General features: G+C 34.9%; 1 protein-coding gene across 1 annotated transcript; it reads left to right on the forward strand.

Moving 5' to 3' along the window:
- The first annotated feature begins 4,497 nt into the window (after window positions 1-4,497).
- LOC113852868 (putative pentatricopeptide repeat-containing protein At1g64310) lies at window positions 4,498-6,424 on the forward strand. The gene has a single exon (XM_027483256.1). The coding sequence runs from the start codon at window positions 4,536-4,538 to the stop codon at window positions 6,195-6,197; it is 1,662 nt and encodes a 553-aa protein (XP_027339057.1). The 5' UTR covers window positions 4,498-4,535; the 3' UTR covers window positions 6,198-6,424.
- Window positions 6,425-12,537: the final 6,113 nt, after the last annotated feature.

The following is a 12,537-nucleotide window of genomic DNA, read 5'->3' on the forward strand; positions in this document are numbered from 1 at the left end:
GGTCTGTGCCAAAGAATGTCAAGGGAGTGCGTGGATTCTTGGGCCTAACCGGATACTACCAGAAATTCATTAAAGATTACGGTAAAATAGCAAAACCTCTCTCTGAATGGACCAAGAAAGACAATTTTGGGTGGAATGACAAAACTCAAGCAACTTTTGATGAACTCAAGAGGACATTAACTAGAGCTCCCATTCTGAATTTGCCAAATTTTGAAGAGGAATTTGTATTGGAATATGATGCGTCTGGAACTGGGATTGGATCCATATTAATGCAGCATAAGAAGCCTGTTGCTTATTATAGTAAAGCCATTAGCCCTCGTAATTTAACCAAGTCAGCGTATGAACGTGAATTGATGGTTGTGGCATTAGCCATTTAGCACTGGAAGCCTTATCTGTTGGGGCAAAAATTTACTATTTTTTCTAATAAAAAAAGCCTCAAACAGCTACTGCAACAACGTATTACCACAGGGGGACAACAAAATTGGTTAGCCAAGCTTTTGGGCTACAATTTTGAAATAGTTTATAAACTCGGAGTTGAAAATCGAAGGGTAGATGCCCTTTCATGAAGTAGAGATTATGTGGAATTGAACAATATGATTTATATCCCTGTTTGGCTTGATTGCCAAGAATTAATTACAGAGTTCCAAGAAAATGAGAAACTTAAGAAGATAATTGAAGAAGTGCAAAGAGAAAATGAAGATAGACCCTATTTGGGATTTTCCTATAAACAAGGGGTGTTGTTGTACAAAAATAGAGTGGTCATTGTAGAGAATTCAGTTTGGATTCCGAGGCTTTTAGAAGAGTTCTATGCTACTCCTATGGGTGGGCATTCCGGGTATTATCGAACTTACAGACGTGCTGCAACGAATTTCTATTGGAAGGGAATGAAAGGAGATATTCAAAGGTTCGTCCAAGCTTGTGATGTTTGCCAAAGAGAAAAGTATATCACTGCTGCCCTAGGCGGTCCGATTCAACTTCTACCGGTTCCTGATAGAATTTGGGAAGATGTGAGCCTTGATTTTATTACAGGATTGCCTAGATCCAAAGGCCACGAAGCTATCATGGTAGTAGTGGATAGATTGAGCAAATACTATCATTGTGTGGCACTCAAGCACCCCTATACAGTCAAAGCACTTGCTGAAATTTTTGTTAAAGAAGTAGTGAGACTCCATGGCATGCCAAATTCGGTGGTAAGCAATCGTGACCCGCTGTTTATGAGCTCGTTCTGGCAAGAGTTCTTTAAGATGCAGGGAACTAAATTAAAAATGAGCACAGCCTATTATCCGCAGACGGATGGACAGACTAAAGTAACAAATAGATGTATTGAAAACTACTTAAGGTGTTTCATCTCAGATCAACCCAAAGATTGGGTAACATGGCTACCATGGGCAGAATATTGGTTTAACACCAATTATCATGAGTCTACAAGAACGACTCCTTTCGAAGCTGTTTATGAACGTCCACCACCAAAGATTGTGCAAGTCATTCAAGGAGAGGTGAGAGTGGAATCAGTCCAAAGAGATCTCTTGGACCGAGATGAGGCTCTGTGTCAATTAAAGAGCCAGTTGCTGAGAGCTCAGGATAGAATGAGAACTCAAGCAAATAAGCGTCGGAAAGAAAGGAAGTTTGAAGTGGGAGATATGGTTTTTTTGAAGCTAAAACAGCATCGCCAGAAATCAGTAACAAGCAGAATCAGTCCTAAGCTTAGTGCCAGGTATTATGGGCCATTTGAGATTAAGGAGAAAATAAGAGAAGTGGCATATAAGCTCAATTTGCCTCCAACCTCAAAAATCCATCTGTATTCTACGTATCATTGTTGAAGAAGGTTGTGGGGGATTATAAAGTGGAAAATGAATTACCTACAAGACTTGAAGGTGACTGAGTTGGTATGATTGAACCTCAAATTATTTTAGCCACGCATAACATTACAAAGAGAGGAGAAACACTAAGGCAAGTCTTAGTGCAGTCGAAGGGAAAACTGTTGAAGAAGCTACGCGGGAAGATGAGGTGGTTATTCGGAGTCAATTTCTAGAGTTAAGCCTTGAGGACAAGGCTTTATTTCAAGGGGGAAGTGTTGATACAAACCCAAATGCATATGGGCGTAATGAGCCATTTGGGCCTAATGAGCCATTGATCCAAGAAGCCAATACACGTAGATGAGGAAGGATGTATGAGAGGAAGAAAACTAGAAAAAGTGACGTGGCAAGCTACGAGAAATAGGTTAGTTAGATGAGAGAGAAAAAAAGGGAATCTCTATTGTATTTAGAAACAGGTGTAAGGACCAAGGAGGGTATTCTGTTTTGTTGATTGATTTGGGTAGAGGGCCATTGTGGTTATTCTAAAAGAGCTTACGCTTTGGGAGTGAGATTTTTCATCCTATTGTATTTCTTGCTTTCAATTAAATAGAGTCAGTTCGTTATTTCTTCTCATTTGTTGTGCGTTCTTATTTTTATTGAGTTGAGTTCTCTATTACCAACTCATACGACCGACTTCACAATTTCGAAAGCAAATCTTCCCTCTGATTTTTTATACTGTTTGACTACTTTTTGCCTGTCTTATTTGAAACCATGTAACCCTTCACTTCGCATCTGTTTCCGTTGTTTTCCGACCAAACATGTGCTTAACTAGTTGAGGGGAGATTTGGTACCCAAGTGATTCGAGATAGTGTCCATTCACATCTTAAGAATAATTCCCATTACATGCTAGGTAGATTTTCTTCTCATCGAGGCATAGCAACGTGTAAAATTTTGCGGTATTGGTGAAATGATTGAAATTATGTAAAAAAGCAGCAAATGTGCATAAATATTATTGATGCATTATTAGTTTACATATAGATTCATTTGTTTTTGTTAAATTAATTAGATATTTAGTGGGAGTGGTTACTGGTATGAACTCATTGAATCCATTGTTTCGACTTAAATTAAAACTTGTTCTTGTTACTTAGCTTAAAGCCTTGAGCATAATATTAGGCCAAGTTTAAGGAATTGTGGAATTGTAAAATATGGATATTCTTTCAAGCAAGAATTGTTGCAGTAAGAGAATAGAAAATCATAATAGCATTAGAATTTTTTTGGGTCTAATGTTTGAACATAAAAAAGATTGTGCAGGAGTGCTAACAAGGAATTTATATAATAAGAGCATTATAGCAGTGCAAAAAATAAATAAACAGAAGAATGACAAGCGTACACTCAAAACTAACTGAACTTACCGATCCTAAAATTATAAAACAAAACAAAGCCAAGTTAAACCAAATTTCACAGCTTGAATCATCCTTTCTCTGACTGCAACAAGTGGTCAAAGACAACACCAATCTGATAGTGACATAGCAAAACTCCAGCTACGAGGGAGCAACTTCAACGAGTTCAATTGCTATAAAAGAATGTGACAGAAAACATAAGGGTGGTAAATAATAAGAGGAGGATGAAGGTGAGATACTGAGATGATAAAAAGAAGAAAGGATGACTACAAAAAATAGGGATGACAAATAAAAAACTCTCATTAGTAAGGCATTCCCTCATATTACCATTTATCCTCTAAAATGACTCTCAATTGATGAGAGGAGTTTCAGGTTTATTTTTTTCTTCAGAGAAGGAGACGCAAGTTGAACAGGAAAGAAAAAAAGTTAAAAATAACTTCTCTTAGAAAATGCATTAGATATTTATTTAAATCAGACACGATGCATTAGTATCTCTCCTAATTAATTAATTTCTAAACGGAGTTAAACCCTACAATCCCTCCCCTTCCCTTATAAACGCACCATCCAAACATAGTTTAAAAGAACAATAATTCATATTAATAAAGATAAAAAGTTGTAATGAGAAAGTTGTGAATAACTTCAATTTTGTGGCAAGTTGATTGACATGAATCACATGTGAATGATCAAATTATATTTTCCCTTGGTTGGAGGAAGAGAATTTTGGGGTCATGCCAAATTCAAGTAAATGTTGAAAATTTCTTCAAATCGTGAAAATGCGATTGATTGCTAGCCTATATCAAGCTTTGGATGAATTTTGAAAAATTGAAAACATTATGTGTCACATCCTTGTGATTGGTTCCTATTGCTTTTTAACTTTATAAATAAATAGGCTTTGGAAAAAAATACATTAATTATCATCTCTATAATTTTTTTGTAATACGGGGAGAATGAAAATGATATTATAATTAATTTTTTAATGGTATAATATTTTTCAAAATTTGTCTCATAATTTTTCATTAACCATTAAAGAGTTTTTCACATTAAATATTTGTATTCCTGTCTTGTTGCAATATAAAATTTAATTTGTTATACCAAACTTATATTGTTTATTTTTCTTAAAATTTTAATTTACACTCAGACTATATCATAACTGATGTTGCAAGTTTTCTCCACTTGTTACTCTTTTTGTAACTTTCTATTTTGCCCCATTCTAATAGTATTTAATGTGAATTTCTTTTTGTAAATTTCTTTTTGTCAACTCGTCCGACTCAGTTTTCGAGCAGTCTAGTAGGCAATGCTTAACTCTTGATCATCAACTGATGTTTACATTGTTATCTTAATGTTTATTCAGTTTCAGTGTCTCCATTCCGAACTCAGCAACGTTTGTAGGTCCCTCTTAAGGACGAAGCAGTTACACGCATTGCTTTTGACGACCCATCTCTCACAAGACCCTTTTTATGCAACTAAAATTCTTAGGCTTTATGCTGCTAACAATGACATTAACTATGCCTACCACGTGTTCGACAAAACTACCAACCGAAGTGTCTTCCTCTGGAATTCAATGATTCGCGGTTTTGCGCAGTCCCAAAGATTTTTCAATGCAATCTCTCTGTTTAGAACCATGCTTGGGGGTGACACAAGTCCTGACAATTACACTTATGCCTGTGTTATACGTGCTTGTTCTGATAACTATGATTTTGGTGTTCTAAGACTTGTTCATGGAGGTGCTGTGGTTGCTGGGTTAGGATTGGACCCTATTTGTTGCAGTGCACTTGTGGCTGCTTATTCAAAACTAGGTCTTGTTCATGAGGCACGTAGAGTGTTTGATGGGATTGCTGGACCAGATTTAGTTTTGTGGAATTCGTTGATTTCTGGTTATGGGGGCTCTGGTTTGTGGGATGTAGGGATGCAGGTGTTTAGCTCTATGCGATTCATTGGGAAGAAGCCTGATGGATATACACTAGCTGGGTTGCTTGTGGGTGTTGCTGATGCTGGAGTGTTGAGCATTGGTGAAGGACTGCATGGTTTGAGTCTAAAGAGTGGGCTTGATTGTGATTCTCATGTTGGTAGTTTGCTGGTGAGTATGTACTCGCGGTGTAGGTGCATGGTTATGGCGTATAGAGTCTTTTGCAGTATTTTGAATCCTGATTTGGTCACATGGTCTGCTCTTATAGCTGGCCATTCTCAGTCTGGGGAGTATGAGAAGGTGCTGCACTTTTTCAGGGAGTTGAACATGGAAAACAAGAAGCTGGATTCTGTTTTGATTGCCAGTGTAATTGCTTCTGTAGCACAGACTGCAAATATAGGACTGGGATTTGAGATACATGGTTATGTTCTTCGGCATGGATTAGTGTCAGACGTCAAGGTCTCCTCTGCTCTCATAGACATGTATTCGAAGTGTGGTTTTTTGCACTTGGGAATCTGTGTTTTTAGGATGATGCCGGAACGGAATGTGATTTCATATAATTCAGTCATTTTGGGTCTCGGCTTGCATGGATGTGCTTCTGAGGCGTTCAGGACATTTGATGAGATGCTGGAGAAAGGATTGGTACCTGATGAAGCCACATTCTCTTCTCTGCTTTGTGCTTGTTGTCATGCTGGCCTTGTCAAAGAAGGCCGGGAGATTTTCCGGAGAATGGAAGATGAATGTAACATCAAAGCTAGGCCAGAACACTATGTTTACATGGTGAAGCTTCTTGGCAGTGCTGGGGAGTTAGAAGAGGCTTACAATCTCACCCTTGCCTTACCAGAACCAGTAGACAAGCCCATCCTGGGTGCCTTATTGTCATGCTGTAATTCTTTTGAAAATTCTGAGCTTGCAGAAACGTTATCTCATCAACTTTTTGAAAGTAATCCTGACAATAATGCTTACAGAGTTATGCTTTCTAATATATATGCTGGTGATGGGAGGTGGGATGATGTGAAGAAGTTGAGGGATAAAATGACTGGTGGTCTGAGAAAAATGCCTGGACTAAGCTGGATTGAAGGCAATTATTGCTAATTCTAAAGACAGATAAATTCTGCAAACAGAATAGAATGTAATTACTGTAAGATATAGAAAGGATTCTCAGAAAGGTATTATAATATGGAACTGTTAGATAACCCGTTAACTTGTTAGTTATAATAAGTAGTTAGTTGAAACTAGGAGAGGGTATCACTTTATAAATAGAACAAAAGAGAGGAAAGAAAGACAGATTGTCAGTTGGAGAAAGGATTGTACTCTGAGAGAAGGGAGAGTCTAGGTTCTCTTGAATAACCTGGGAAATTCACTCAATAATAAAACTTTTGTTCTTTTTCTCTTTCACTGATTTGGTTCCTACCAGGAACACAATTCCATATATACTTCTTAGACATTTTTGCCTTCTGGGATGCACAAAATTGGTCTGAGGAATTGTTGGGCAACAGAGCGGTGAACTCTAATCTATAAAATCACAGAATTGAGGAGAATGTCATTTTAAGTCTATGTCTGATAGTAAATGCATATAAGAGTAACAACTTACACTTTTTCTGATTAGATTGAAATGATTGGAGCATCTGTACTGAAGGAGTTCATAACTAAGTCAACTGTAACCTGTAAATTAACTGATCCATGTGTATACTGACTTGTGTAAACCCATGCCTGAGTTGCATTTGTTAAATGATTAATTACTGATATCACTTGGTTTGTTATATTCATCTCAAAATTTATTCCAATGTTAATCTATTTTAGGTCACATGAATATGATTCTGCTTTTATACATTTTAATGTCTTATATCACACAGATGACACATGAATGCATATTTATTTTCCTTTCAAAATTATGCCTATTGGTGACTGGGCATGAAACTATCTGAAATGAAATTCTACAACACATCTGCTTTCAGTGGCTAAACTTGAGTGGTGCCTCAATATTTTTCTCTTGCTATTATAGGTACAATTTTTTTTCTATTAACTTGATAGATACTGGTTCAGGAATATAGAGATTAGCAGAAAGAAAATAAATTTCATTGAGTATCATCCTCCAACTCTGGATCAATGGTTATCCAGGGTCCAGAAGTGCAAGAATGATGTGTAATGATGTTTTCCCCAGGAATTTGAGTGCCTGTGCTCACACCCAAAACTAATTGAACTCACTTATGTTCTCTTCCTCTAATTATATCGTAGCTCTGCTACTGCAGTTAGAGAGCTAACTATGTAACTCTTAACAACTTCTCTAACAAAGGGCCTAACTAATACAGGCTGGCCTACTTGGCTCTTTGGGTCATTCTTCTTAGCATATACTTCCCTAATTGGGCCTGTTACTAACATGACTGTTCTCAAAAGGATGTTTTCTTTCCTCGAAGTGAAGACAAAAAATAGTTTGTTGTTAATACTCTTTGACACCTAAATACTTAATCTGTTTTATTTCTTCTTATTCACTTATTTAAATTTTTAATCATCTGCAAGAAATGGATAGCTGTTTAATTCCCATAATCCTACAATACTGGTGTATATTTTTTCATTTTTCTGTATTGAGAGATAGTGTTTATATTCCAATTATCTAGGATTGTTGGTATTGTCCCTCAAATGATGAAGATATTCCATGTTTCCCTAGAGACACATTTTAACAGACATCTTCGAGTATGTATTTGAATAGTATGTTGATATGAATAACCTTTTGCTTGGACACCATTTTGGTGTCCGTGAAGAAGTTGAGAATCAACTGAAATATCTAAAATTCAGCTGAGTCTTTTATTTTTTTTTGCAAATTTTGTGCTTATTTGGAGGAACACTTCGTATCCTATCAGAATTTCTCCTGGCCTCATGTCACATATCGCTAAATGCCCTAGAAGGGAAAGTCATATTGTATCTACAAGCTATAGAAATTCTTTGAACCAGGTTAGCTTCTAAACCTTAATCAATTAATGATTTTCCTATAGCTTTTGTACTTTTAGTTATTTATTTAACTATTACTGTTTGGTAATTGAGAGGGTGAGCCTTAGCACTATGGTAAAGTTATTGTCTTGTTGACCCTAGCTTGTTTCCTTGAATATAATGGATTAATATCCCAATCTTGCATAGGTTGTTGAAATTCGTGACTGATGCAATGATACTTTTTAACCTTTTAGGAGACTAAATTACAATTATTATTTAGATTTGCATGTTCAGGATTTCAAGTCAAGCATGTATTATGAGTTACCAGGAAAGATGCTTCAATTTTATATTCCCTGCATAATATTGCTCTTACTGCATCAAAATAGTGGTTGATGTAGAAATTTCATCTTGAACGCAATTGCATCTCCTGTGCTGAGCACAAGATTCGTTTTTCCTGTTTGAAATATGGAAAAGAGTGAATTGATCCATGGGGTACATTATTGGTACAGTGCTGGTGAGGAATCTATCTATTTAGATTCTCGTGGGTGTTTTACTTTGGAGCAGCTTCCTTTGAACTGTTAGAGCACACATCACCCATGATGTCGAAAGACATAGCCCTCGGGAGACATGTTTTGCCTTCCACCCTCATACAAATTCCTTCATTTCTTTCGGGTTGTCCCACGGAAGCTGAGCAAGCCGGCAAGGTATATATACCATTCATATGTTCAAGGTTGTAAATACAGTAAACTGCATTTCTATTTATATATTCAGTGAATAAATGCTGCCGAGGTACCAAAAGTACCCAGGAGTAAATTTCAAGAATTGAATGTTGGTACCTTCTGAACCTTATATTTTTGGGACAATTATATGTTTGTTCCTGATTTCATTGCGGTGTTGGTGCCATATTTGCTTGGGGAATTGATTTTACCCTTATAGAAGTAAAAGGTATAGTGTGGTTAATTAACTTGCGATGCCCATACATTATTCCCCATGTGGCCCCCTCTTTATCTGGTTTACCACTTCTCGCTTCTCACCAATTTTGACCAACTATGTATGTTGCAGAAATACAAGCCACTTTATTATTTCCATCGCAAGTGTCTAGTCTGAAACTGTTGAGATACAAGTATGAGTGAAAAAGTCTCACATTAGGTAGGAATATTGAAAGAAATTTCTTTAGTGTTTTAGTCATTACGAACATTAATCCTTTGGGTTTGTTTTTTTATTAAAGAAATAGTTCATGACAGATGCATTCTGATTAGTGTTGGTCATAAAAATTAACCTCGTATGTCTTTATCCCTGATTCAAACTTCGAGTTATTTTTTGTAGGCAGATACGAAGTCATACAGTTAGGATATAGTTAAGGAATGAAAAGTAATTTTTTATCTATTAAAATGTGTTTATTAATGCACTTATATCATGATTTTCAATACAGTCAACGTGATTTTCAATACACTCTTTTTTAGGAGACTAAACAGTAAAACGCTATTTTGTAATATATAATTTTTACCATGCCTAAAATTAATTTTCGCAGCTAAAATCACCTGCAGTTTAAAATAAAAATAAAATCTGATTCCATTCCGCATTTATATCGCTGAAAGGATTAGAAAATCATGTCATTTCGAAAGTTCTCAAATTATGAGTTAGGCACGATCATTTCATATTTAGTTTTTAACACATTCCGAATCTATTCATATTCGGTGGAATTATCCTGACATTAGTTCTTACCCTGATGGCATTATAATAATAGAATGATAAAAAGCTACGTTTGGAAAAATCCACAACAGAGTAAACAATTCAGATGCTGAAAATCTTTAATCCTTCCTTGAAGGAAAATTTTATACAGATGACTCGACCCACTTAATAGAATAAATACATTATGCTTCTCTTTTTGTTAATTTGATTCCAAAAAGCATTTTCCTATTCTGAGTGAAGTAAGATTAGGAGATTTGGCCTTACACTGAGTGGTTCTACAACAAAAGCAAGGATTCTGTTCTCCACTTTTCTTTTGTGCCCTTCTCTCCATATGAGAATCTAATGTAAATGCCACAAAAATACTAATCCCTTTCAGTTATTTATTTCTTAACAAATTTTAGTACACCTATTATTTCCTGCACAACGTTAAAGTTTCTATGGTTCTTGGACACCAGCTTTTCCTTACGGTTATGTTTGCTTACATATTATTTATTTTTTCTTCCATTCATTACAATAATGAGAATCCTGTGCAGTTGGAGGCATTTAGATTCCATTGTTACAGGCTAGCATTTGGACGTTCTCCTATTGCTCTTAATGTTGTTAGCCTGCAATGTGCACGTCGTTATCCCTTTTGTATCACGGACTTACATTTTTTGTTAGCCCAGTGGCCCACCCTACCCACGAAGGTTTTTCTTTTCATGCGTTTTCTTTCTTTCTTCACAATTTGTAGGTAATGTTACTTTTGGACTAGGGATGAAAATCGTAATTTCTGTTAAGCACCCAAATTATTCAAAAAATTTACTGCTGAGAATTTATGTCATACCAGCTCATACATGTTTTCTCTGTAGTCAAAATCTCGATCATGAATTACATTGTAATCTCGCCCAATGACTGATTCAATGGTTGAGATCTTTGTGGAATATTGGTTGAATGAAAATCTACAGGAGAAGATCCAAGATGGTCTTCACCTTGCATGTCTCAGCTAAAATCTCAATCGTGCATTACGTTTTCTTTCCTTCCTCATTGTTGTGTAATGATCGATTCAATCTTTGTAGAATATTATTAGCTGGATGAAAACACGTGGGAGAGGATCCGAGGTGGTCTTGAACTTGGAACCTCCCCTACTTTTTTCACGTGTTTTTTATAGTTAAAATATCGACCCTGCATTACATTTTCTAACGACCAATTCAATGGCCTGATATTTTCCTGTCAAATTAACGGAGGCATATTAATCGAGACATGCTCATGGTGATAATAGAAAATTAGCAATTCTTGATAGTCTATGTTTATTATACACACTGATAGTTGATATATATATATATATATATATTATTCAGATAGGCTAGGTAGAGTTAGGTTTTAAAAAGCTTGAGTCTATTCTATTTTTTATATTTAATGCCTAAGTTTGTCCTATTTACTTAATTTAGTCTATTATTTAAAGTTCTTTAAGTCTAATTAAAAGTCTCTCTTATAATAAATATTGAACTCAAAATAAAATAAATACACAACCTTAAAAATAATATTATACATAATATTATATTATGTAATAGATAGACTTTTAGAGAAGTCTTGATCTAACCTTTTTAGTGAATAAACTTGACCTAATTCAGACATAAAATAAACTATGTTTTAGACTCTCGACTAATGGTTTATCTTATTTTTATCCTATTATAAAAATATTCTTTGGCAACCGATCAAATATTTCCACCGTAACCGCTACTTGGAGTGAAAAATATATTGTTTACAAAGATTCAATAAAAAATTGTAAAACTATGATTTTCTTTTTGGTCCTTTTAAAAGAACAATCTCGGTAAAATATCATTAGATATTCGAAATTGTATTGGACGGGTTGGCTGGTATTGTTGGCACGGCAGAGAATGTGACGCAAATGATTCTAATTTAGATCAGAATCAGAATCTTGTTAAATTCTCATTCCTCCTCTGCCTAGCTCTGAGAAACCTTCAAGAAATTGGTTGCATCTTAGGTTAGCTAAACCATAGAGGTGTAGCCCTTATTATTCTGATGAATAATAGCTTTCGGAAAGCAAGATTGCATAGTCCAAGTTTATATGTCCTCTAATCATTAGGGCCAGTTTTAATTAATCATACATAAAGGCACAGGCACTCATTTTAGCTATCACATTGGATTGCACACCCATTTGGAACTTGCGTCCTCCTCTAAACATCCAACTTGGAACACAAGGATGTGGCTCCAGTAGTCCATTCCCACTATAAATAAATTAATTATTTCTTTCTTTTTCTACCCCTTTTGTCTCATGGACCAACTAAAAGAATTTTGCTTCAATTAATGATTAGGGATCTGAATAAATATGTATAAGGAAAAAAAAAGTCATTTATTTTTGTACGTGTGTGTAAACTTGTATACTCATTCTAATTGAAACTCTCATGGGATTCAAGGTAGTAGGGCAGGTAATACATATTTCTTAAAAAATATTAGTCTTTGTTTAATATTTAAAAATAGTAATATTTTATTAAAAAATGTAGTTATTACATAAAAATATTTTATTTTTCTAATAAAAACGTAAGAGTTGTTTGGTTTTAAGATTTTTTTTATTTTTTGGCTTTTATTTATAAAAATTTTACTTTGTTTTCCTCATGTTTTCTATTTTTAAATATTTGCATAGAAAACTGAAAAAAATGTTTTCAATATTTTCAGTACAAATATTTAAAATTAGAAAATGCAATAAAAATAAGATTTTGTACTTAATAATGAAAAATATATATTTCTTAAAACTGATTAAATAATCCCTTATTATTTTTACATGATTAAAATCAATCCAAAAAATTGAATTTAA

The sequence above is a fragment of the Abrus precatorius genome, unplaced genomic scaffold (genome assembly GCF_003935025.1).
Source record: "Abrus precatorius isolate BTA unplaced genomic scaffold, Abrus_2018 Scaffold10, whole genome shotgun sequence".
Lineage (NCBI taxonomy): Eukaryota > Viridiplantae > Streptophyta > Magnoliopsida > Fabales > Fabaceae > Abrus > Abrus precatorius.

Bases quoted from the DNA above. Each gene is read 5' to 3' on its own strand.
- LOC113852868 (XM_027483256.1), top strand. From the start codon at position 4,536: ATGTTTATTCAGTTTCAGTGTCTCCATTCCGAACTCAGCAACGTTTGT.